Raw genomic sequence first — 26,248 nt, 5'->3', positions numbered from 1 at the left:
TTTCTAGAAAGACTGTCCCAAAGTTAGGGAGAATGTTGGAAGTGTACCATTTTGGCCTTGGATTCCTCCTGTTTCTAGAGAGGCTGGCCCAAGGTTAGGGAGAATGTTGGAAATGTACTATTTTGGCCTTGGATTCCTCCTGTTTCTAGAAAGACTGACCCAAGGTTATCGAGAATGTTGGAAATGTACCATTTTGGCCCTGGAGTCCTCCTGTTTCTAGAAAGACTGACCCAAGGTTATCGATAATGTTGGAAATGTACCATTTTGCCCCTGGAATCCTCCTGTTTCCAGAAAGACTGACCCAAGGTTATTGAGAATGTTGGAAATGTACCATGTTGGCCTTGGATTCCTCTTGTCTCTAGAAAGACTGACCCAAGGTTAGGGAGAATGTTGGAAATGGGCAATACGAAGTCAGAATCATCTAGTTGTTTTTTCCCCTCTATTCCGTTTCTATACGTTTAGTTGTTTGGCATGGGAACTGCACCAGTCATGCTCGGAGCAGCTCTTTCCTAGGTATATGGGAGATTGGTAGAACCCCACATGCTAGTAGCCCTTTATGCCACGCATGATCATCCTGGGGCCCCTGACCCTTCCAGGTCCCGGGTAGGCATAGCAACACTCAGCAGTCATTTGCTGAGGCCCCGTCATCAATCCAGTCCAATACTGTCCGAACAGTGCCCGTCACTCTTGGCTGATGTTCCCATCATGATCAGTCCTGAACTGAACTCCTTTTGGGTAATAGTAAAGATGTACATTAGTTCTCACTGCCGGGCCTGACATCTATTCTGCAAAACCGAGAGTGTTGATGGTTTAAACACCCGCTTCATTTAGGCGAGCCAGAAAAACATTATTCCAGTAGGGGGCATTTAACATGGTGGTAAGCACGGACACCCACCACCTCAAATGTCTCGGGCATAGTAATGGAGATTAAAATGCAGCTGTCCAGATCATCCAAACTAGTTCCTGCACTACACCAAAGACGAAAATGTCTTCACGACATCCAAAATAAGAGTCTTAGATGCTGGAATCTCAGCTTTAATGCGAGCCATCCTACTTGCAAAGTACTGTCAGCCTGTGCATACAACTGCTGGAGTTCCCTGTGTTAATATCCCTGCAAAAATATCGCCATACAAAAATATTGCCATATGTATGGCAATATTTCTGGTGGGGATAATATTGCCAGATACCCCTGCTGGTATTTCTATAGTCTAGACAATTCCTAGATCAGTGAGGGAATCCTAGAAGCAGTTCTGCTGTAGCATATGGTGTTCTTGGGATGAAGGGTTTACCAGTGGTGTATCTATCGGAGGGGTGTCAAACATGAGGCCCACAGGCCGGTCCAGACCCCGGAAGCCCCTTTGTCAGCCCCTCCATATGGCCAGTGCAGGAGAGCCCATACAAGGCTCCTCTGCTGTAGTGGCTTGAGGTTGCACACCATGAGAGAAAGACCATGTCACCAGTAACTGATTCTCTGCAGATCCTCCAGACTAAAAGCAAAGCATCCAGAAAGTGGGAGGATGCTCAAGCAACGCAGTGGCCACTAAAAATAAACCCAACCATATGAATAGGAAGAAACAGTCACCCTAACATTAAACAGCTACTTTCATGGTACAGTGGTACATACCAAATGCCCTATAAAGCACCAGAGTTGCCTGGAACGTAGAATTAAAAAAGCAACAACTGTAAAGCTGTTAAATAGCTGAAACAAAAATGAATCCGCAACTGCTACTAAACAACACGGTCACATTCCTTCGGCTCGTAACCCGGGGCTCTATCTTGACTATCACACTTCGGTCTCTTCACGTGCCCGTCGCTACCATCTGTACAACATTCAAAAAGCTCATCCTTTTTTACTTTCGATGCTACTAAACCTCTGATTTCTTATTATTTTTCATGACTTTTTTTACCTTTCCACTTCTCTTTTTGGTCTCACTGTTTCTCGTCTTGCTCCTCTTAAGTCTGTTTTTAATGCCTCTATTCGACTTCTCTATTTTCTCGCCCCTCATCACTCTGTTTCTTCCTCTCTTTCTGCTCGTGGTTGGCTTTCATTTCACTCTCGACTTAAACTTAATTTTCTTTGCCTAGTTTTTAAATCTCTCTGTGGACTAGCGCCTGCTTATCTCTCGTCCCTTGTTTGATTTTACTGTCCTGCTTGCTTGCTCCGTTCTCCGTCTCAATGTCTACTTTTAGTTCCTGGTCCATCGTGTGCTCAGTCACGGTTTCGTTCTTTTTCCTGTTCGCTCCTTGCTGCTGGAATGCTCTTGCACTTTTTCTCCGTTCTGTTACTTGATTCCGTACCGCTCTGAAGATCTATATTTCCCAATCTGATGTACAACTCTGATTGTGCTTTTGATGTCATTTGCAATTTCATGTTATTGTACTGATTAGGGTCTTATGTACAGCGCTTTGGTTTAAAGCGCTATATGAACTACAAATAAAATACAAATCCCAGTGTAGCGAAGCGTTGCTGGTGCAGCGTCATGTGTGCCCTAAACTTTAAAAAAGTGCTTTCCTTGTATTAAAAAATCAAACCGTAAACTCACACAATGAATTCAAAGTTGCAGTATGAGATGTAGGGCTTCAATATTGTAAGGTGGTGTCGCTTCCATTGATGTTTTCTCAATTGTGGTAGCCTGGCATCTGTGATGAAAAGGCATACCCATAGCGTTGTCTACTGTGCGTGCAGAGTTTCTATGGGGCACACAACTTTCCGGAGCATGGCCATCGTTTGCTGCATGGAACTCTCCCGTGATTTCTTGGTAATCTGAAGTATCGCACTATTTCATGTGTTCCTCTACAGAAATGGTTTATATACCTGTGCCTTTTGATGTAACATCTCCTGAAACGTCTACATGCACGAGTGTACACCTTCTCATGAAGGAAATGCACTGTGAGCGGTTTCCGGCTGGCTCGCTTCTGTTTCTCACTTGCACTAATCACTTGCACTAATCACTTGCACTAATCATTTTAAACATCCGCCTGGCCCCCGAGCCGCTTGAGTTTGACACCTGTGATCTGTGGCATGTTCTCGGTACTATTGCGTGTACAATGTCAGCCTTGTCTTCGCATTGGTGCTTGGTAGGAGAGTTGCATAACATGAACATATTTGTATAAACTGTGATAGACAGTTTTGCTGCATATCAAGGAGTTAATGGTGTCTACAGGCGTTAGCCTGGCAGGGATTATCGACAGCGACATTCAGAAGTGTTTGCACGTGAGGAGTAGGCACATTCTGAAGACATCATGGAACGGTATCTAAGAGTTTCCTGTTACTAAATAGGGCATGTTAAAATAATAGCACCCAGTTACACTTTTTTAAAGAAGGATATTAATATCGCATTGGTTTTCTGAGGAATACATAGTGCAAGTCCCTTCAGAGCTGTGTGGGCGTATCAGGGCATGCCGCCGGTGTATCTGGTGCCTTGGAACTGCTTTAGAATGAGCAAATGGATGTGTTTTAGATTATACATTGTAGATCATAAGGTTCCACTTATCAGGCCAGAACCTAAGTAGCTTCCAGGACAGGTGAGGGGTCATTCACTTTAATGAAATATCAAAAGATTGTTCTCCTCAAAGAGACAAACCCCAACAAGGAGGTCTTGCGCCAGACCAGCACAGGCTGTACCGACTCCTCCAGACTCACCCAGTCCCACATACCTCAAGGAGAACCAGAGTGAGAAACGCTCAGAATTCTGGTTTTCTAGTCCATTAATAAAAGTGTTTATTATTGAGTGGACTAAAGATAATGATTATTAATCGAGTAGAAATTAAGGATTGGGAGGAGGGTACATATTATGAACAGAGAAGGGCCTCTATCCCATTATAAGGTCCAAAGATGTAGGACTCTCAAACATGATTCCAGAAACACTCTGGGGAATGATGGGTCCATAGACATTTAAGAAACACTTTGACGTAGAAAGCCGTGCTTGGCTAGTCCTCGCTGTTCTACTTTATTTGGTATTTATGTAGCGCTCCGATTCGAAGGCGGAAGAGCGCATTTGAACAGGAAGAGAACATCTAAGCAATGAGTCCACAAAGAAAAAGGTTTTTGGCAAGAAAACATTTTTGACATTTTAAGTCCTTCAGTCAGGTAAGGAAGGGATATGTGCAGGTAGAGAGTCCCACATTGAGGTGGGGTGGATATGGGCAGATGGAGAAAGCGCAGGATGACAATGTCTGGACTGATGCAACAGGTAGAGAGTCCCACATTGAGGTGAGGTGGATATGGGCAGATGGAGAAAGCGGTGATGACAATGTCTGGACTGATGCAACAGGTAGAGAGTCCCACATTGAGGTGGGGTGGATATGGGCAGATAGAGAAAGCGCAGGATGACAATGTCTGGACTGATGCAACAGGTAGAGAGTCCCACATTGAGGTGGGGTGGATATGGGCAGATGGAGAAAGCGCAGGATGACAATGTCTGGACTGATGCAACAGGTAGAGAGTGCCACATTGAGGTGAGGTGGATATGGGCAGATGGAGAAAGCGCAGGATGACAATGTCTGGACTGATGCAACAGGTAGAGAGTCCCACATTGAGGTGAGGTGGATATGGGCAGATGGAGAAAGCGCAGGATGACAATGTCTGGACTGATGCAACAGGTAGAGAGTGCCACATTGAGGTGAGGTGGATATGGGCAGATGGAGAAAGCGGTGATGACAATGTCTGGACTGATGCAACAGGTAGAGAGTCCCACATTGAGATGAGGTGGATATGGGCAGATGGAGAAAGCGCAGGATGACAATGTCTGGACTGATGCAACAGGTAGAGAGTGCCACATTGAGGTGAGGTGGATATGGGCAGATGGAGAAAGCGCAGGATGACAATGTCTGGACTGATGCAACAGGTAGAGAGTCCTACATTGAGGTGGGGTGGATATGGGCAGATGGAGAAAGCGCAGGATGACAATGTCTGGACTGATGCAACAGGTAGAGAGTGCCACATTGAGGTGAGGTGGATATGGGCAGCTGGAGAAAGCGCAGGATGACAATGTCTGGACTGATGCAACAGGTAGAGAGTCCCACATTGAGGTGAGGTGGATATGGGCAGATGGAGAAAGCGCAGGATGACAATGTCTGGACTGATGCAACAGGTAGAGTCCCACATTGAGGTGAGGTGGATATGGGCAGATGGAGAAAGCGCAGGATGACAATGTCTGGACTGATGCAATATTATGGAGACATTTGAAGACCAGAGTGGCTCCCTTAAATGTCATTGGCGGCTCCAAGGACAGTCCATGTGCACAATGAAGAATCGACCTGACATGATTTCCTGGTGCAGTGTTAATTTGAAGTAACTGGAGTCGCTGAATCCTATCCTGAACAGCTCCTGGGTAAATGGGGTTGGCATAATCTACTTTGGGTCCAACTATCGCAAATGGCCATAGTGGTCAAGTGAACTTCTAATAGATACAAAGCCACCTGGAAAAGAGTTTGAGATACACGACCTGCTGAACATAGCCAAGCTATGCAGCGTTGTACGGTAGACCGGAATGCACAGGACGCAGCCAAGCTATGCAGCGTTGCACTGTAGACAGGAATGCACAGGACGCAGCCAGGCGCACTGTACACAGGAATGCACAGGACGCAGCCAAGCTATGCAGCGTTGCACTGTAGAGAGGAATGCACAGGACGCAGCCAAGCTATGCAGCGTTGCACGGTAGACAGGAAAGCACAGGACGCAGCCAAGCTATGCAGCGTTGCACGGTAGACAGGAAAGCACAGGACGCAGCCAAGCTATGCAGCGTTGCATGGTAGACAGGAAAGCACAGGACGCAGCCAAACAATGCAGCGTTGCACGGTAGACAGGAATGCACAGGACGCAGCCAAGCTATGCAGCGTTGCACTGTAGACAGGAAAGCACAGGACGCAGCCAAGCTATGCAGTGTTGCACTGTAGACAGGAAAGCACAGGACGCAGCCAAGCTATGCAGCGTTGCACTGTAGACAGGAAAGCACAGGAGGCAGCCAAGCTATGCAGTGTTGCACTGTAGACAGGAATGCACAGGACGCAGCCAAGCTATGCAGCGTTGCACTATAGACAGGAAAGCACCTGACGCAGCCAAGCTATGCAGTGTTGCACTATAGACAGGAAAGCACAGGACGCAGCCAAGCTATGCAGCGTTGCACTGTAGACAGGAATGCACAGGAGGCAGCCAAGCTATGCAGTGTTGCACTGTAGACAGGAAACCGCAGGACGCAGCCAAGCTATGCAGCGTTGCACTGTAGACAGGAAAGCACAGGACGCAGCCAAGCTATGCAGCGTTGCACTGTAGACAGGAATGCACAGGAGGCAGCCAAGCTATGCAGCGTTGCACTGTAGACAGGAATGCACAGGATGCAGCCAAGCTACACAGCGTTGCACTGTAGACAGGAAAGCACACAGGATGCAGCCAAGCTATGCAGTGTTGCACTGTAGACCGGCATTCACAGGACACAGCCAAGCTATGCAGCGTTGCACTGTAGACAGGAATGCACAGGACACATCCAAGCTATGCAGCGTTGCACTGTAGACAGGAATGCACAGGAGGCAGCCAAGCTATGCAGCGTTGCACTGTAGACAGGAAAGCACAGGACGCAGCCAAGCGCACTGTACACAGGAATGCACAGGACGCAGCCAAGCTATGCAGCGTTGTACTGTAGACAGGAATGCACAGGACGCAGGCAAGCTATGCAGCGTTGCACTGTAGATAGGAAAGCACCTGACACAGCCAAGCTATGCAGCGTTGCACTGTAGACAGGAATGCACCGGACGTAGCCAAGTTATGCAGCGTTGCACTGTAGACAGGAATGCACAGGACGCAGCCAAGCTATGCAGCGTTGCACTGTAGACAGGAAAGCACAGGACGCAGCCAAGCTATGCAGTGTTGCACTGTAGACAGGAATGCACAGGAGGCAGCCAAGCTATGCAGCGTTGCACTGTAGACAGGAATGCACAGGACGCAGCCAAGCTACGCAGCATTGCACTGTAGACAGGAATGCACAGGACACAGCCAAGCTATGCAGCGTTGCACTGTAGACAGGAATGCACAGGAGGCAGCCAAGCTATGCAGCATTGCACTGTAGACAGGAAAGCACAGGACGCAGCCAAGCGCACTGTACACAGGAATGCACAGGAGGTAGCCAAGCTATGCAGCGCTGCACTGTAGACAGGAAAGCACACAGGACGCAGCCAAGCTATGCAGTGTTGCACTCTAGACAGGAATTCACAGGACACAGCCAAGCTATGCAGCATTGCACTGTAGACAGGAAAGCACAGGACGCAGCCAAGCGCACTGTACACAGGAATGCACAGGACGCAGCCAAGCTATGCAGTGTAGCACTGTAGACAGGAGTGCACAGGATGCAGCCAAGCTTTGCAGCGTTGCACTGCAGACAGGAAAGCACAGGCCACACGTGGATGAACCCTCTTTTCTGATGTGAAGTCTCTCTGCTAAGGACATGTGACTTCGGCAGTGGGAACATGAAAGGCCCTGCCCTCTGGTTTCTACTAACAAACATGGGCAACCCATGTTGTCAGATAAACACACCTGCTGGTTGTGCTGATGTGGACTGATGTTTGAAGTCCCCCCCCACCAGATGCCGCAGGATTCCTCTTTCTGCTGACAGAAAGCAAAGGGTGGCTTTGCAAAGGCTGCTTGTAGACTTGCTGCTGCCCTGTCTACTGCTTTGGCCAATCCTACACCCAGAACCGCCCGTCTCAATGCTTGGGATCTACAGGGGGATATTGGAGGCAGACTGGTTTATCTTCTCGCCAGTGGGTTGCCTACGGTGCCTTCTTCCACTGATGAGCAGGAGTGGTTGAGGAGTTTGTCTCTGCCAGCTCCCTTATGCCCATTTCCCTTGCTACTTCCCTTGCTTCTTGCATTCCATCAGCTCCTACCTTCAGGGCATGTACACCCAGGCAATCCACAAGATGGAATCCTTCCTGTCAATCAAATCATAGCTCAATCACTAAAGTAGCCCGCCCCTTGCCAAGGCCTCTGCTGAAGTGCGAGTCATTTGCAGATTGTCTCCTCGTCTCCCGTTGAAGTGGGGGAAGTTCGGAGGTGTTGCTATGGCGACCCCCTGTCTCCGTTAGTGGATACTTTTAATGTAGTTCCACCGTTAACTTTTACATCCCGTTTTACTTGTACGTTTTGTTTATTACTCACCTTTTACAAAGAAGCCTCTCGGGCCCTTGTTTTACCAATTCTTTCTGCCACATGACCTCAGTTTAGTAAATTGCCAAGGTCCTCAGAGAAAGACTGGAACATCATAGAATGGGTTGCAGAGACCCACATGAAAAAGGGGTTTAGTGCAGAGATAATAATGAAGGGTTAATACCCTCCTGTAGCCTTATGACCTCAAGCATATTCATATGGTTGCACTCATTCAAAGCTTGGCTTTGTGACAAATAGAGCTGGAAGCATTCCAGTAATGTCCAAGCTTGCTACACACATATTGTCATCGAGAAATACTAATCTGTCACCTTTCAGAAGGAAAGACATAAGCCCATCAGGAAATAGCAACACATCTGCAACAAGTCGGATCCTGGGACATTCCTCTGGTTCACTGGAGCAGAACATATACTGACAGCAGGGCTCCAAATGCACACTCTCCAGAAGTCACTGGCTAGTGGTAAGTGACTCTTGGCAAGTAGGATCCTGGGACATTCCTCTGGTTCACTGGAGCACAACTTATACTGACAGCAGGGCTCCAAATGCACACTCTCCAGAAGTCATTGGCTAGTGGTAAGTGACACTTGAGTAGGATCCTGGGACATTCCTCTGGTTCACTGGAGTAAAACATATACTGACAGCAGGGCTCCAAATGCACACACTCCAGAAGTCATTGGCTAGCGGTAAGTGACTCTTGGCAAGTAGGATCCTGGGACATTCCTCTGGTTCACTGGAGCAAAACATATACTGACAGCAGGGCTCCAAATGCACACTCTACAGAAGTCATTGGCTAGTGGTAAGTGACTCTTGGCAAGTAGGATCCTGGGACATTCCTCTGGGTCACTGGAGCACAACTTATACTGACAGCAGGGCTCCAAATGCACACTCTCCAGAAGTCATTGGCTAGTGGTAAGTGACTCTTGAGTAGGATCCTGGGACATTCCTCTGGTTCACTGGAGTAAAACATATACTGACAGCAGGGCTCCAAAAGCACACTCTCCAGAAGTCACTGGCTAGTGGTAAGTGGCTCTTGGCAAGTAGGATCCTGGGACATTCCTCTGGTTCACTGGAGCACAACTTATACTGACCGCAGGGCTCCAAATGCACACTCTCCAGAAGTCATTGGCTAGTATGTCGGGGGGAAATTCTCCCGGGGCCGGCTGGGCCGTCCGCGGACCTCCGGGCAGGGAGGCCCCAACTCCTCCCGTATATCCCAAAGAGATAGAGTATGAGACACACGCAAGAAGCAAGGTGATTCTGCTGTTTATTAAACAAAACGGCACGGATGGCCAAGGATCGTACGCGTCCGTCCTGACACTCTCTCAGCAGCGTGGGGCTCGCAGGCCCTTTTTACCTTAGTGTGACGCGCTACTTGCGTCACCTTAGCAAAATTAGCAAAAAACCTATCGCCACTCTGGATTGGTTCCCCGAGTGGTAGGGCTAGTATAGCATACATATAGAAGACTTGGTTATTGGTTAAGGGTCAGTCAGGTGGTATACTTGGGTTGTCCCTTCAGTTTGATACATAAAAATTGTATCTGCCTGTGTCTTGAGACGGGGGGATCCAGACGCCTTCTTCCTCCTGGGCTTGGCACCCTATCAAGTTCGGCTTGATCACGTGAGGTGGGGACCGTGGTTGAGGCAGAATTCTGCACAATTAATATTACATTTCTCACTGTGTGCCTGGCTTATCTTGCAGGTGCGACCTTGGCGTCGGCTTGCGGAATGAGAGTTTGCAACGTTGTGCCCTTGACTGTCTGCTTTCGCTGGGCTCATTCTGCAGGGTCAGCAACCGAACCCTTGCTCATTCAATGTTCATAAAAGCTTTTACTTGCGGCCTACTTGGGCCTGGTGCATAGGTGGAACCATTTAATGCAGGGCGCTGCAGGTTATGGTATCATATTGCTCTATCCTCAGTATCGTGTCTTCGTTATATTTCTCATTATGGTACATGGTTTTAGAAGAAGCGTGAGCAAGCCTTTTTAGATGAGTTCTCTATGCGTCTTGCGTTTCTGCATTTGAAAAGCCTATGTTGAAAATAATAAAGATGCACGTCCGTGGGTGTGTCCGTCGCCTACGTCATAGCACTGAGTATGTTCTTCGTGTGGATTGATGTGGGAGTGTCCGGTGTGTATGTTGCACGAGTGTGCTGACCGTTAGCTAGGTCGTCATGGCATCTCTAACGATGTGTTGATTTGGTGCTAGATGGTTTAGTCGAGTTCATCCATGCCGCAGGTGTCGGCATGTGCAGGGCAGGCTGGTGGGCATGCGGGTGGGCATGCGAGTGGGCACATCCGTATGTTCTTGTACCAGGGTATTTGGTCGTCTGGGAGATGGGCAAACTCCTCTCGTGGCGGGTGTCTGGGCCGTGATCCTCTAGGCCATGGTTGAGAGGGGATTGGTGGGAGCCTTTTGTTCACTTTTCCCACTTCAAGTGGTAAGTGACTCTTGGCAAGTAGGATCCTGGGACATTCCTCTGGTTCACTGGAGCAAAACATAAACTGACAGCAGGGCTCCAAATGCACACTCTCCAGAAGTCATTGGCTAGTGGTAAGTGACTCTTGGCAAGTAGGATCCGGGGACATTCCTCTGGTTCACTGGAGCAAAACATATACTGACAGCTGGGCTCCAAATGCACACTCTCCAGAAGTCATTGGCTAGTGGTAAGTGACTCTTGGCAAGTAGGATCCTGGGACATTCCTCTGGTTCACTGGATCTAAACATATACTGACAGCAGGGCTCCAAATGCACACTCTCCAGAAGTCACTGGCTAGTGGTAAGTGACTCTTGGCAAGTAGGATCCTGGGACATTCCTCTGGGTCACTGGAGCAAAACATATACTGACAGCAGGGCTCCAAATGCACACTCTCCAGAAGTCATTGGCTAGTGGTAAGTGACACTTGGCAAGTAGGATCCTGGGACATTCCTCTGGGTCACTGGAGCAAAACATATACTGACAGCAGGGCTCCAAATGCACACTCTCCAGAAGTCACTGGCTAGTGGTAAGTGACTCTTGGCAAGTAGGATCCGGGGACATTCCTCTGGTTCACTGGATCAAAACATATACTGACAGCAGGGCTCCAAATGCACACTCTCCAGTAGTCATTGGCTAGTGGTAAGTGACTCTTGGCAAGTAGGATCCGGGGACATTCCTCTGGTTCACTGGAGCACAATTTATACTGACAGCAGGGCTCCAAATGCACACTCTCCAGAAGTCATTGGCTAGTCGTAAGTGACTCTTGGCAAGTAGGATCCTGGGACATTCCTCTGGGTCACTGGAACACAATTTATTCTGACAGCAGGGCTCCAAATGCACTCTCTCCAGAAGTCATTGGCTAGTGGTAAGTGACTCTTGGCAAGTAGGATCCTGGGACATTCCTCTGGGTCACTGGAGCAGAACATATACTGACAGCAGGGCTCCAAATGCACACTCTCCAGATGTCATTGGCTAGTGGTAAGTGACTCTTGGCAAATAGGATCCTGGGACATTCCTCTGGGTCACTGGAGCACAACTTATACTGACAGCAGGGCTCCAAATGCACACTCTCCAGAAGTCATTGGCTAGTGGTAAGTGACTCTTGAGTAGGATCCTGGGACATTCCTATGGTTCACTGGAGCAAAACATATACTGACAGCAGGGCTCCAAAAGCACACTCTCCAGAAGTCACTGGCTAGTGGTAAGTGGCTCTTGGCAAGTAGGATCCTGGGACATTCCTCTGGTTCACTGGAGCACAATTTATACTGACAGCAGGGCTCCAAATGCACACTCTCCAGAAGTCATTGGCTAGTCGTAAGTGACTCTTGGCAAGTAGGATCCTGGGACATTCCTCTGGGTCACTGGAACACAATTTATTCTGACAGCAGGGCTCCAAATGCACTCTCTCCAGAAGTCATTGGCTAGTGGTAAGTGACTCTTGGCAAGTAGGATCCTGGGACATTCCTCTGGGTCACTGGAGCAGAACATATACTGACAGCAGGGCTTCAAATGCACACTCTCCAGATGTCATTGGCTAGTGGTAAGTGACTCTTGGCAAGTAGGATCCTGGGACATTCCTCTGGTTCACTGGATCAAAACATATACTGACAGCAGGGCTCCAAATGCACACACTCCAGAAGTCACTGGCTAGTGGTAAGTGACTCTTGGCAAGTAGGATCCTGGGACATTCCTCTGGTCCACTGGAGCACAATTTATACTGACAGCAGGGCTCCAAATGCACACTCTCCAGAAGTCATTGGCTAGTGGTAAGTGACTCTTGGCAAGTAGGATCCTGGGACATTCCTCTGGTTCACTGGATCTAAACATATACTGACAGCAGGGCTCCAAATGCACACTCTCCAGAAGTCATTGGCTAGTGGTAAGTGACTCTTGGCAAGTAGGATCCTGGGACATTCCTCTGGTTCACTGGATCTAAACATATACTGACAGCAGGGCTCCAAATGCACACTATCCAGAAATCATTGGCTAGTGGTAAGTGACTCTTGGCAAGTAGGATCTGGGGACATTCCTCTGGTTCATTGTAGCAAAACATATACTGACAGCAGGGCTCCAAATGCACACTCTCCAGAAGTCATTGGCTAGTGGTAAGTGACTCTTGGCAAGTAGGATCCTGGGACATTCCTCTGGGTCACTGGAGCACAACTTATACTGACATCAGGGCTCCAAATGCACACTCTACAGAAGTCATTGGCTAGTGGTAAGTCACTCTTGGCAAGTAGGATCCTGGGACATTCCTCTGGGTCACTGGAGCAAAACATATACTGACCGCAGGGCTCCAAATGCACACTCTCCAGAAGTCACTGGCTAGTGGTAAGTGGGATCCTGGGACATTCCTCTGGTTCACTGGAGCACAACTTATACTGACAGCAGGGCTCCAAATGCACACTCTTCCAGTAGTCACTGGCTAGTGGTAAGTGACTCATGGCAAGTAGGATCCGGGGACATTCCTCTGATTCACTGGAGCAAAACATATACTGACAGCAGGGCTCCAAATGCACACTCTCCAGAAGTTACTGGCTAGTGGTAAGTGGCTCTTGGCAAGTAGGATCGTGGGACATTCTTCTGGTTCACTGGAGCACAATTTATACTGACAGCGGGGCTCCAAATGCACACTCTCCAGAAGTCATTGGCTAGTAGTAAGTGACTCTTGGCAAGTAGGATCCTGGGACATTCCTCTGGTTAACTGGATCAAAACATATACTGACAGCAGGGCTCCAAATGCACACTATCCAGTCGTCATTGGCTAGTGGTAAGTGACTCTTGGCAAGTAGGATCCTGGGACATTCCTCTGGTTCAATGGATCAAAACATATACTGACAGCAAGGCTCCAAATGCACACTCGCCAGTAGTCATTGGCTAGTGGTAAGTGACTCTTGGCAAGTAGGATCCTGGGACATTCCTCTGGTTCACTGGATCAAAACATATACTGACAGCAGGGCTCCAAATGCACACTCTCCAGTAGTCATTGGCTAGTGGTAAGTGACTCTTGGCAAGTAGGATCTGGGGACATTCCTCTGGTTCACTGGAGCAAAACATATACTGACAGCAGGGCTCCAAATGCACACTCTCCAGAAGTCATTGGCTAGTGGTAAGTGACTCTTGGCAAGTAGGATCCTGGGACATTCCTCTGGTTCACTGGAGCAAAACATATACTGAGAGCAGGGCTCCAAATGCACACTCTCCAGAAGTCATTGGCTAGTGGTAAGTGACTCTTGGCAAGTAGGATCCTGGGACATTCCTCTGGTTCACTGGATCTAAACATATACTGACAGCAGGGCTCCAAATGCACACTATCCAGAAATCATTGGCTAGTGGTAAGTGACTCTTGGCAAGTAGGATCTGGGGACATTTCTCTGGTTCACTGGAGCAAAACATATACTGACAGCAGGGCTCCAAATGCACACTCTCCAGAAGTCATTGGCTAGTGGTAAGTGACTCTTGGCAAGTAGGATCCGAGGACATTCCTCTGTTTCACTGGATCAAAACATATACTGACAGCAGGGCTCCAAATGCACACTCTACAGAAGTCATTGGCTAGTGGTAAGTCACTCTTGGCAAGTAGGATCCTGGGACATTCCTCTGGGTCACTGGAGCAAAACATATACTGATAGCAGGGCTCCAAATGCACACTCTCCAGAAGTCACTGGCTAGTGGTAAGTGACTCTTGGCAAGTAGGATCCGGGGACATTCCTCTGGTTCACTGGAGCAAAACATATACTGACAGCTGGGCTCCAAATGCACACTCTCCAGAAGTCATTGGCTAGTGGTAAGTGGCTCTTGGCAAGTAGGATCCTGGGACATTCCTCTGGGTCACTGGAGCAAAACATAAACTGACAGCAGGGCTCCAAATGCACACTATCCAGTCGTCATTGGCTAGTGGTAAGTGACTCTTGGCAAGTAGGATACTGGGACATTCCTCTGGTTCAATGGATCAAAACATATACTGACAGCAGGGCTCCAAATGCACACTCGCCAGTAGTCATTGGCTAGTGGTAAGTGACTCTTGGCAAGGAGGATCCTGGGACATTCCTCTGGTTCACTGGATCAAAACATATACTCACAGCAGGGCTCCAAATGCACACTCTCCAGTAGTCATTGGCTAGTGGTAAGTGACTCTTGGCAAGTAGGATCCTGGGACATTCCTCTGGTTCACTGGAGCACAATTTATACTGACAGCTGGGCTCCAAATGCACACTCTCCAGAAGTCATTGGCTAGTCGTAATTGACTCTTGGCAAGTAGGATCCGGGGACATTCCTCTGGTTCACTGGAGCACAATTTATTCTGACAGCAGGGCTCCAAATGCACTCTCTCCAGAAGTCATTGGCTAGTGGTAAGTGACTCTTGGCAAGTAGGATCCTGGGACATTCCATGGTTCACTGGATCAAAACATATACTGACAGCAGGGCTCCAAATGCACACTCTCCAGAAGTCATTGGCTAGTGGTAAGTGACTCTTGGCAAGTAGTATCCTGGGACATTCCTCTGGTTCACTGGAGCACAATTTATACTGACAGCAGGGCTCCAAATGCACACTCTCCAGAAGTCATTGGCTAGTGGTAAGTGACTCTTGGCAAGTAGGATCCTGGGACATTACTCTGGTTCACTGGAGCACAATTTATACTGGCAGCAGGGCTCCAAATGCACACTCTCCAGAAGTCATTGGCTAGTCGTAAGTGACTCTTGGCAAGTAGGATCCTGGAACATTCCTCTGGGTCACTGGAGCACAATTTATTCTGACAGCAGGGCTCCAAATGCACTCTCTCCAGAAGTCATTGGCTAGTGGTAAGTGACTCTTGGCAAGTAGGATCCTGGGACATTCCTCTGGGTCACTGGAGCAGAACATATACTGACAGCAGGGCTCCAAATGCACACACTCCAGAAGTCACTGGCTAGTGGTAAGTGACTCTTGGCAAGTAGGATCCTGGGACATTCCTCTGGTCCACTGGAGCACAAATTATACTGACAGCAGGGCTCCAAATGCACACTCTCCAGAAGTCATTGGCTAGTGGTAAGTGACTCTTGGCAAGTAGGATCCTGGGACATTCCTCTGGTTCACTGGATCTAAACATATACTGACAGCAGGGCTCCAAATGCACACTATCCAGAAGTCATTGGCTATTGGTAAGTGACTCTTGGCAAGTAGGATCCTGGGACATTCCTCTGGTTCACTGGATCTAAACATATACTGACAGCAGGGCTCCAAATGCACACTCTCCAGAAGTCATTGGCTAGTGGTAAGTGACTCTTGGCAAGTAGGATCCTGGGACATTCCTCTGGTTCACTGGATCCAAACATATACTGACAGCAGGGCTCCAAATGCACACTATCCAGAAGTCATTGGCTGGTGGTAAGTGATTCCTGGCAAGTAGGATCTGGGGACATTCCTCTGGTTCACTGGAGCAAAACATATACTGACAGCAGGACTCCAAATGCACACTCTCCAGAAGTCATTGGCTAGTGGTAAGTGACTCTTGGCAAGTAGGTTCCGGGGACATTACTCTGTTACACTGGAGCAAAACATATACTGACAGCAGGGCTCCAAATGCACACTCTACAGAAGTCATTGGCTAGTGGTAAGTCACTCTTGGCAAGTAGTATCCTGGGACATTCCTCTGGGTCACTGGAGCAGAACATATACTGACAGCAGGGCTCCAAATGCACACTCTCCAGTAGTCACTGGCTAGTGGTAAGTGACTCATGGCAAGTAGGATCCGGGGACTTTCCTCTGGTTCACTGGAGCAAAACATATACTGACAGCAGGGCTCCAAATGCACACTCTCCAGAAGTCACTGGCTAGTGGTAAGTGGCTCTTGGCAAGTAGGATCCTGGGACATTCCTCTGGTTCACTGGAGCACAATTTATACTGACAGCGGGGCTCCAAATGCACTCTCTCCAGAAGTCACTGGCTAGTGGTAAGTGACTCTTGGCAAGTAGGATCCTGGGACATTCCTCTGGTTCACTGGATCTAAACATATACTGACAGCAGGGCTCCAAATGCACACTCTCCAGAAGTCATTGGCTAGTGGTAAGTGACTCTTGGCAAGTAGGATCCTGGGACATTCCTCTGGTTCACTGAATCTAAACATATACTGACAGCAGGGCTCCAAATGCACACTATCCAGAAATCATTGGCTAGTGGTAAGTGACTCTTGGCAAGTAGGATCTGGGGACATTCCTCTGCTTCACTAGAGCAAAACATATACTGACAGCAGGGCTCCAAATGCACACTCTCCAGAAGTCATTGGCTAGTGGTAAGTGACTCTTGGCAAGTAGGATCCTGGGACATTCCTCTGGGTCACTGGAGCAGAACATATACTGACAGCAGGGCTCCAAATGCACACTCTCCAGAAGTCATTGGCTAGTGGTAAGTGACTCTTGGCAAGTAGGATCCTGGGACATTCCTCTGGTTCACTGGAGCACAATTTATACTGACAGCAGGGCTCCAAATGCACACTCTCCAGAAGTCATTGGCTAGTCTTAAGTGACTCTTGGCAAGTAGGATCCTGGGACATTCCTCTGGGTCACTGGAGCACAATTTATTCTGACAGCAGGGCTCCAAATGCACTCTCTCCAGAAGTCATTGGCTAGTGGTAAGTGACTCTTGGCAAGTAGGATCCTGGGACATTCCTCTGGGTCACTGGAGCAGAACATATACTGACAGCAGGGCTCCAAATGCACACTCTCCAGATGTCATTGGCTAGTGGTAAGTGACTCTTGGCAAGTAGGATCCTGGGACATTCCTCTGGGTCACTGAAGCACAATTTATTCTGACAGCAGGGCTCCAAATGCACTCTCTCCAGAAGTCATTGGCTAGTGGTAAGTGACTCTTGGCAAGTAGGATCCTGGGACATTCCTCTGGGTCACTGGAGCAGAACATATACTGACAGCAGGGCTCCAAATGCACACTCTCCAGAAGTAACTGGCTAGTGGTAAGTAGGAAATGGTGTGCTGTGTGTATGTGCACAATTGAGGTGGCAGGTGATTTCTCATGCCTGGGTAGTAGCTCGCAGCCTGAAAGTTTGCTCCGTGTTTCTAGAATATGCTATTAAAACTGTTCACCATTTCTCTGCCTCAGTTGCACGCGGCTACACTGTGCATGCATTGCAAACACAAGAGATTGCTAGTCCTCCTATAGTCATTCTTAAACAGGAGGAGATGGGCGCAGACTTCAGGCGACAAGTGTCGACAAAAAGATTACAATGTCTGTAGTGCCAGTCTCAAGCATCTCTCCTCTTATTGAGTAGAAGCGTCACATGTAACAGTTGATATGTATAGTGGTCCTGGAAGGATAGCTCAGTGGCAACGTGCTCGCCTTGGAAGCAAGACGACAGGGAGCAGCACAGGTTTGATCCCCATGTCTGCGCTTAGAAACCTCTGGGTATTTAAGCGCGTTATAAATACGCAACTAAGAAAAACTATTACACAACTAAAAAACAAACAATTCCTGTAACAGCGCCTCGATGCCCGCGGGCTGTGTGAGCGCTTAAAAAAAATAAAAAAATGTTTAAATGTTTAAAAAATGTTTGAAAATGTTTAAAAATATATATTAAAACCATTTCTGAAATGTTCTGCTTCACTTTCTCAGGTGCTGGAAGATAATGACTATGGCCGCGCGGTCGACTGGTGGGGATTGGGAGTGGTGATGTATGAGATGATGTGTGGCCGACTTCCCTTCTACAATCAGGACCACGAGAAGCTCTTTGAACTCATCCTCATGGAGGAGATCCGATTCCCACGAACGCTGTCGCCTGAAGCGAAGTCTCTTCTGTCAGGCTTGCTGAAGAAGGATCCCAAGCAAAGGTCAGCCATCATTCTGGCCTTTTAAGTTGCTTGTGCATGATATTGGCAAAAAAGTCAGAAGCCAAATATCAGGAAGCCTTCAAACTTTGTACTGGGACACATGGAAATATAGGTTTGATTTTAACCTTCATACGGTGCTTCCTTTACTACTCACTGACGAGCAAAGTAGGGGCTTGTACTGTTGGGAGGGATGCAGCTTGCAAGGGAGTGAAGATGCGCTCTAACAAGGGCCAAGAGACACATTTTAGCGAGAGCCAGGATAGGAACCAGTGCAAGAGTGGTCAAGATGATGAGGAACGTGGGGGCAGGCCCGCAACTCTAGCGCAGCAAGAATTCGACGGTAGGGGAGAAGGGTTCCATGTGTTAATATCCCCGCAAAAATATTGCGATACAAAAATTGGGATTTGGAGCAGAGATGCCAATAGAAGAGGAGGCTCACAGGAACCAAGTGAAGCGGATTGTAAAGGCTGTGCAGGATTGAGAATGGAGGCACTCGGAAGAGGTGTACAGGCTCTGAAGGATCTTGTATAGCCAAGGGGACCAAGAGCCCATTGGGAGCGCAGCTGTTTCATACTCCACTTTTTGGAAGGAGGTTGTGCATTGCCTTGTAAATATAAAGCAGCATTGTGAAGCTTGCAGAAACTAAACGACAAGTGAGAAGCTTGGTTTCCCTGATGTCACACTTTTCCTTCTCAGAGTAGTTATGCTAACTATTAATACTGTTTGGAGTAGATTCTAGAGGAAGCCACATAGATATTGGCTCTCTCACAAATATACACAGTGGGAACATTGGATGAAAACAGGGACTTTAGGGAAGGTTAAAATGAATACCTCTTTTCAGATGTTAACAAGAACATTCCTGCATAGAAGGGCTGAGGTGACGGAGAAGCAATTCTTTCAAAGAAACCATCATTTCGCTTTGTAAATGACGAAGAGTGTTTGCCTTTTTTGTACATAATAGTACTTGTGATAAAAGTAATCCTGCAAGTCAAGCACCTAATACCTCTGTACTCCTCCTATCCCCAGACCTGGTGTCAGTAGTGTGATTTCTGTGAGCCTATTCGCAGAAACAAGAAGACATTACAGAGCCCTTGCTGAACAGACTGGTGAAAACCAACAGCAATCCCAAGAAGTATTCCAACTACAAGAACAGATTGGCCTGGTCCACCAGGCTACACTATTGAATTTGTATTTTCTATTCAGGGTTTTATAGAGCTCAAACCTACCTGGGAAGCAGTGGAGCGCTATGCCTCTCGTTGAGTGTAATGTTTGAGTTGGGGGTATTACAATATGTGGCTCGATGTGATGCGGGAACATAATGAGCCTAGGTGGCACAGCAGGTTTTTGGTTCCTTCCTGAACTCCAAAAGTGTTGGCGTGGTCCAGATTCTCATGGGAGGATGATCCAGTCGACTGAGGTGTGCCGAGAGAAAGCCTGTTGTCTGTGTTTTCCTTGTGCACCCGTTTTGCCCTGAGTATAGTGGTGGCCTGGCTCCTGAAGGGGCATGACCAGCCTAGCAATAGAGTTTTGCGGCAAAGCAGGCTGGTGTGTGAGCAGCGGTTCCCTTAAAGTAATGCAGGCCATCTTTAAAAAAGATTCTGGCTAGGATGGGAGAAATGTGGTTTCCCATTATTATGTGTCCTGCCCCGGAATGTTGGGGCGGCCTTAGGTGGTCAAACAAGGGGGAGTCCTGGGAGTGTCTCTCTACCGGTCTATATCCCGGGTTAGGGTCTCAATCAGAATCTTTAGCTCACCATCCTTTCACAGAAGAGAGATTTCCACTATATATCAGTCTTAATCCTGCACAGGGGCAATCCAACACCGAAATGCTAGGCAATTCTCATCTGAACAAGAGTACCAACAGCAACCCCAGACACATGTTTCAGCCTTGTTGGGCATCATCAGTGAGGTGGAGCTGTGCCTCTCTAAGAAAAGTGAGCAAGGGGTCCACGTCTGGATTACCCTAGTAACTGTGGGTGAAAACCCAAAGCTACTTAACATGCACAAACAAGGGGGGTCCTGGGAGTCTCTCTCTACCAGCCTATATCCCTGGTTAGTCTCAACCAGAGTCTTAATCTCACCATCCTTTTACAGTAGAGAAATGTCCACTACATATCAGTCTTTGTCCTGCCCAAGGGCAGTCCAGCAGCGAAATGCCAGGCAATTATCCTCTGAACAAGAGTACCAACAGCAACCCCATATACGTGTTTCAACCTTGTTGGGCATCATCAGTGAGGTGGAGCTGTGCCTCTCTAAGAGCAGTGAGCAAGGGGTCCACGTCTGGATTACCCTGGTAACTTAGGGTGGTGCCAGGTGATCTTTGACCTTATTTAGTAAAGAGTCATACAAACCAAAACATCTAAATGGCTAAGGCTTGTGGCTCTGTTCTACCAGAATGACCAGGGATATGCTGCCAGAACAAGGAGGGTTCATGCTGAACTAAAATTAGATAAGCAGGTGAACTTCAAAAAACCTTTCTTGCACCAAATTCACAAAATGTTTGCTTTTGTAAAATTAATGTCACTTTTGTTCAGCAATTGCATTTTGTTTCATTTTACAGATATGTAGTTGGTTTTACAGATAGCATATGGGTAGTTTATTTGGTGGGTTTTGAAATGTTCCTTTGAATTTCTAAGGGAAGCTTTGCTGATGAGCCTTGCAGGGGTGGCGCAGTCTCACGCTCGTGCTGTCCTTGTTGTCCACAGGTTAGGTGGTGGCCCTGATGACGCTAAAGAGATCATGCAGCATAAGTTCCTGGAGGGGATTGTCTGGCAGGACGTGTACGAGAAGAAGGTAGAGTGCACGCATTGTGAGCGCATATGTGAAGCTGTGTACTGCGCTTTACCAATCACAATCCCAAAGTATTGTAGTAAAATGAGAAAAGGAACACGAACCTCCCTTGGCATAGGAATAAAGCAACAAAGGTGGCAAGAAGGCACAGTCCGTTTACTTTTTTTTTTTTTAATGTTTTTCGAGAACAGACATCACTTTTTGGTTGGACTACCTTCCACCTGGCTTATGCAAAATGTGCAAACTCTTTACAAGTAATTGGAGTGTCAAACGCTTCCTGATGCCGCTTCCCAAGGCTTTCACACTGGCCTCTCTTGGGTGGATCACTGTGCAAGGCACATCTTCATGCATGCATTTTCATCTCTACAGTTTGTTAAGAATAGGTTACTGGGCGATGATGGGGGTATTGCTGGAAATGTTGAATGGCAAACATGGGTTGCCCTTAATGTCAACTGATGGAGCAGTACAGAAATGTGCGTGTGTTAAATTCTTGTTATATTTTGAATCTTGTAACACTATCTGGGAAGTGGATAAATTAGGGCGTACATATTTTTTACAAAAAACTAGCTGTTAAAATAGGGACAATAATTGTAAGGTCTTGTTACTGTTTTTTTTTAGCATATATTATCTTTAATTTGATATATTTCGGAGGCTTCTGAAGCTGCTTAGATTCACTGCTTTGCATAGGCTGCCATCTAGTGGGTGATGCAGAATATTACATCTTGCTACACTTTACTCACACCCCTGTGCTTTTCTTTACTTTCACTCAGTTTCCGCTCAGATCTGCTTTTGCTTTACTTTCTGCTTCGCTCTTGCTGTCTGCTGCGCTTTCACACTTTCTGCTTCGCTCTTGCTGTCTGCTGCGCTTTCACACTTTCTGCTTCGCTCTTGCTGTCTGCTGCGCTTTCACACTTTCTGCTCCATTTTGCTTCCAGCTGCGCTTTCACACTTTCTGCTTCGCTCTTGCTGTCTGCTGCGCTTTCACACTTTCTGCTTCGCTCTTGCTGTCTGCTGCGCTTTCACACTTTCTGCTTCGCTCTTGCTGTCTGCTGCGCTTTCACACTTTCTGCTTCGCTCTTGCTGTCTGCTGCGCTTTCACACTTTCTGCTTCGCTCTTGCTGTCTGCTGCGCTTTCACACTTTCTGCTTCGCTCTTGCTGTCTGCTGCGCTTTCACACTTTCTGCTTCGCTCTTGCTGTCTGCTGCGCTTTCACACTTTCTGCTTCGCTCTTGCTGTCTGCTGCGCTTTCACACTTTCTGCTTCGCTCTTGCTGTCTGCTGCGCTTTCACACTTTCTGCTTCGCTCTTGCTTCCAGCTGCGCTTTCACACTTTCTGCTTCGCTCTTGCTTCCAGCTGTGCTTTCACACTTTCTGCTTCTCTCTTGCTGTCTGCTGCGCTTTCACACTTTCTGCTTCGCTCTTGCTGTCTGCTGCGCTTTCACACTTTCTGCTTCTCTCTTGCTGTCTGCTGCGCTTTCACACTTTTTGCTTCGCTCTTGCTGTCTGCTGCGCTTTCACACTTTCTGCTTCGCTCTTGCTTCCAGCTGTGCTTTCACACTTTCTGCTTCGCTCTTGCTTCCAGCTGTGCTTTCACACTTTCTGCTCCATTTTGCTTCCAGCTGCGCTTTCACACTTTCTGCTCCATTTTGCTTCCAGCTGTGCTTTCACACTTTCTGCTTCGCTCTTGCTTCCAGCTGTGCTTTCACACTTTCTGCTTCGCTCTTGCTTCCAGCTGTGCTTTCACACTTTCTGCTTCGCTCTTGCTGTCTGCTGCGCTTTCACACTTTCTGCTTCGCTCTTGCTGTCTGCTGCGCTTTCACACTTTCTGCTTCGCTCTTGCTTCCAGCTGTGCTTTCACACTTTCTGCTTCGCTCTTGCTTCCAGCTGTGCTTTCACACTTTCTGCTCCATTTTGCTTCCAGCTGCGCTTTCACACTTTCTGCTCCATTTTGCTTCCAGCTGTGCTTTCACACTTTCTGCTTCGCTCTTGCTTCCAGCTGTGCTTTCACACTTTCTGCTTCGCTCTTGCTTCCAGCTGTGCTTTCACACTTTCTGCTTCGCTCTTGCTGTCTGCTGCGCTTTCACACTTTCTGCTTTGCTCTTGCTGTCTGCTGCGCTTTCACACTTTCTGCTTCGCTCTTGCTTCCAGCTGTGCTTTCACACTTTCTGCTCCATTTTGCTTCCAGCTGCGCTTTCACACTTTCTGCTTCGCTCTTGCTTCCAGCTGTGCTTTCACACTTTCTGCTTCGCTCTTGCTTCCAGCTGTGCTTTCACACTTTCTGCTTCGCTCTTGCTGTCTGCTGCGCTTTCACACTTTCTGCTTTGCTCTTGCTGTCTGCTGCGCTTTCACACTTTCTGCTTCGCTCTTGCTTCCAGCTGTGCTTTCACACTTTCTGCTTCGCTCTTGCTTCCAGCTGTGCTTTCACACTTTCTGCTTCGCTCTTGCTGTCTGCTGCGCTTTCACACTTTCTGCTTCGCTCTTGCTGTCTGCTGCGCTTTCACACTTTCTGCTTCGCTCTTGCTGTCTGCTGCGCTTTCACACTTTCTGCTTCGCTCTTGCTGTCTGCTGCGCTTTCACACTTTCTGCTTCGCTCTTGCTGTCTGCTGCGCTTTCACACTTTCCGCTTCGCTCTTGCTGTCTGCTGCGCTTTCACACTTTCTGCTTCGCTCTTGCTGTCTGCTGCGCTTTCACACTTTCTGCTTCGCTCTTGCTGTCTGCTGCGCTTTCAGACTTTCTGCTTCGCTCTTGCTGTCTGCTGCGCTTTCAGACTTTCTGCTTCGCTCTTGCTGTCTGCTGCGCTTTCAGCTTTTACACGTTCGTGCAATTCCTGCTGCTCTGCAGGCATCCAAACGCACGCTCCCATGTTTCTCTCACATTCTCCACGAAACTCAACAGGCAGCGTCGCGTTGAGCGGCAGCTCCTCCAGGAAATGCGGAGTTGAGGACAGGGTCTCGCCACCTGCCCCTCGGGCATCTTGTGTCGGCACTGGCCCCAAGGGAACTAGCACTTCTCCGAACCTAGCCAGCAGAATGCAGGCTGTGTTTCTCCAGCTCCCTCGCCACCCTGCAGCCCTCAATCCACACTGGGCCAGCATCTGCGTACCCCGTCTGCAACTTCTGCTTCTCTCTGCTCCTGGGCTCCTCTGGTCCGAACTGCATCCCTAGCTCGATCAGACCTTTGTGCAAGACCACGCCTTTTATAGTGAATATACCAGTCAAGTGGAGTCAGGTGGGAGTGGTTACCATTGAAGGCCTGGCCCTGACTGACTCTATTAGTGGGACAACCCGAGTTCTTTCTAGGGTAGGTTGCCCTTATTTTCACCATGTTATTCCTATGGGTAATCTTTAATGATCTTAGTTGCCTCCTCCTCGTCTCAGTATTTGTTGGAAGTGGGGTGTTTGAGATGGGGTGAGATTGTAAATATTCCCGTGAGTTTAAGGGGTAGAGATTAGAAGTATAGTAAGATTTAGATTGAGCTCTGATTATGTTATCATGGTATGACAGGGGGTATAAGAAGATCTCCTAATTCGTTCTTCCCCTAAGGAGGAAGTTGTCCCTTTCTTTATGTCTGCCAATGGTCTAGGTGCACAGGGTTCTCGGTGGTATGCCCTATGATATGGAGAGCGTGAATAGATCTTATTCTTACTGCTCAGATCTTGTGTTACTTGCGTTTTCCTTCCTCTCCTTCTGGGGTAAACAATAAGTTAAGATTTGGGGATTTCGCTACCTGGTTTTGGGTTATGGGAAGGTATCCCAAGAAGGCATCTAGGACTTCTTCCTCCACCACTGTCTCCTTAGAATACTGCGTCTCTCCTAGGTTATTCTCCTGAGGTTAACCTCCCTCGGTTGTCCAACCCCAGAGTTGGGATCTAAAAGCGATGGGCCTCCCATGCCATCCTGATTAGAGGATTCCCGTGGTCTACATGGGAGAATACTCCAGGGTTTCTCACAGTCGCCAAAAGGTAAGTAGGGGGTTTGGGGGAGCGGGTTCACAGAGTGTCAGGTTGCTGCCTTTACAGCATTTTTGTATGAACTGTGTAAAGAGACTTTTTTTTCTGCCGCTGACTTTTCACTTTCGATTATTTCACGTACATCCTTTGCGTCTTCACTGTTGGTAACCTGGAGAATGCCTCTCTTATCCAGGAAAGGTGACTCTCGTCCCCTGGTCTATGTGTCCCAGGAGAATGCCTCTCCTCTCCAGGTATCTTGTTCATTAGTTTCCCACCACCAGGGAAAGTGACTCCCTTCCCCTTGTCTATGTGTTCCAGGATAATGCCTCTCCTCTCCAGGTATCTTGTTCATTAGTTTCCCACCACCACGGAAAGTGACTCTCTTCCCCTGCTCTGTGTTCCAGGAGAATGCCTCTCTGCTCCAGGTATCTTATTCATTAGTTTGCCACCACCAGGGAAAGTGACACTCTCCCCTGGTCTATGTGTTCCAGGAGAATGCCTCCCCTCTCCAGGTATCTTGTTCATTAGTTTCCCACCACCAGGGAAAGTGACTGTCTTCCCCTGGTCTATGTGTTCCAGGAGAATGCCTCTCCTCTCCAGGTATCTTGTTCATTAGTTTCCCACCACCAGGGAAAGTGACTCTCTTCCCCTGCTCTGTGTTCCAGGAGAATGCCTCTCTGCTCCAGGTATCTTGTTCATTAGTTTGCCACCACCAGGGAAAGTGACACTCTCCCCTGGTCTATGTGTTCCAGGAGAATGCCTCCCCTCTCCAGGTATCTTGTTCATTAGTTTCCCACCACCAGGGAAAGTGACTGTCTTCCCCTGGTCTATGTGTTCCAGGAGAATGCCTCTCCTCTCCAGGTATCTTGTTCATTAGTTTCCCACCACCAGGGAAAGTGACTCTCTTCCCCTGCTCTGTGTTCCAGGAGAATGCCTCTCCTCTCCAGGTATCTTGTTCATTAGTTTCCCACCACCATGGAAAGTGACTCTCTTCCCCTGGTCTATGTGTTCCAGGAGAATGCCCCTCTTCTCCAGGTATCTTGTTCATTAGTTT

At 48.1% G+C, this 26,248-nt stretch overlaps 1 protein-coding gene across 1 annotated transcript in view; it reads left to right on the top strand.

Annotated features, from left to right (window-relative positions):
* Positions 1-26,248, top strand: part of AKT1 (AKT serine/threonine kinase 1) — a 397,239-nt gene that overhangs the window by 347,836 nt on the left and 23,155 nt on the right. Inside the window, exons 11-12 of the mRNA XM_069638151.1 lie at positions 18,241-18,455; positions 21,161-21,248. Of these exons, the coding sequence (XP_069494252.1) occupies positions 18,241-18,455; positions 21,161-21,248 (303 nt within the window). The remainder of the gene's footprint in view (positions 1-18,240; positions 18,456-21,160; positions 21,249-26,248) is intronic.

The sequence above is a fragment of the Ambystoma mexicanum genome, chromosome 14 (genome assembly GCF_040938575.1).
Source record: "Ambystoma mexicanum isolate Mex_15411 chromosome 14, UKY_AmexF1_1, whole genome shotgun sequence".
NCBI classification, from domain to species: Eukaryota; Metazoa; Chordata; class Amphibia; order Caudata; family Ambystomatidae; genus Ambystoma; species Ambystoma mexicanum.
This window is presented reverse-complemented; position numbering and strand designations above follow the sequence as displayed.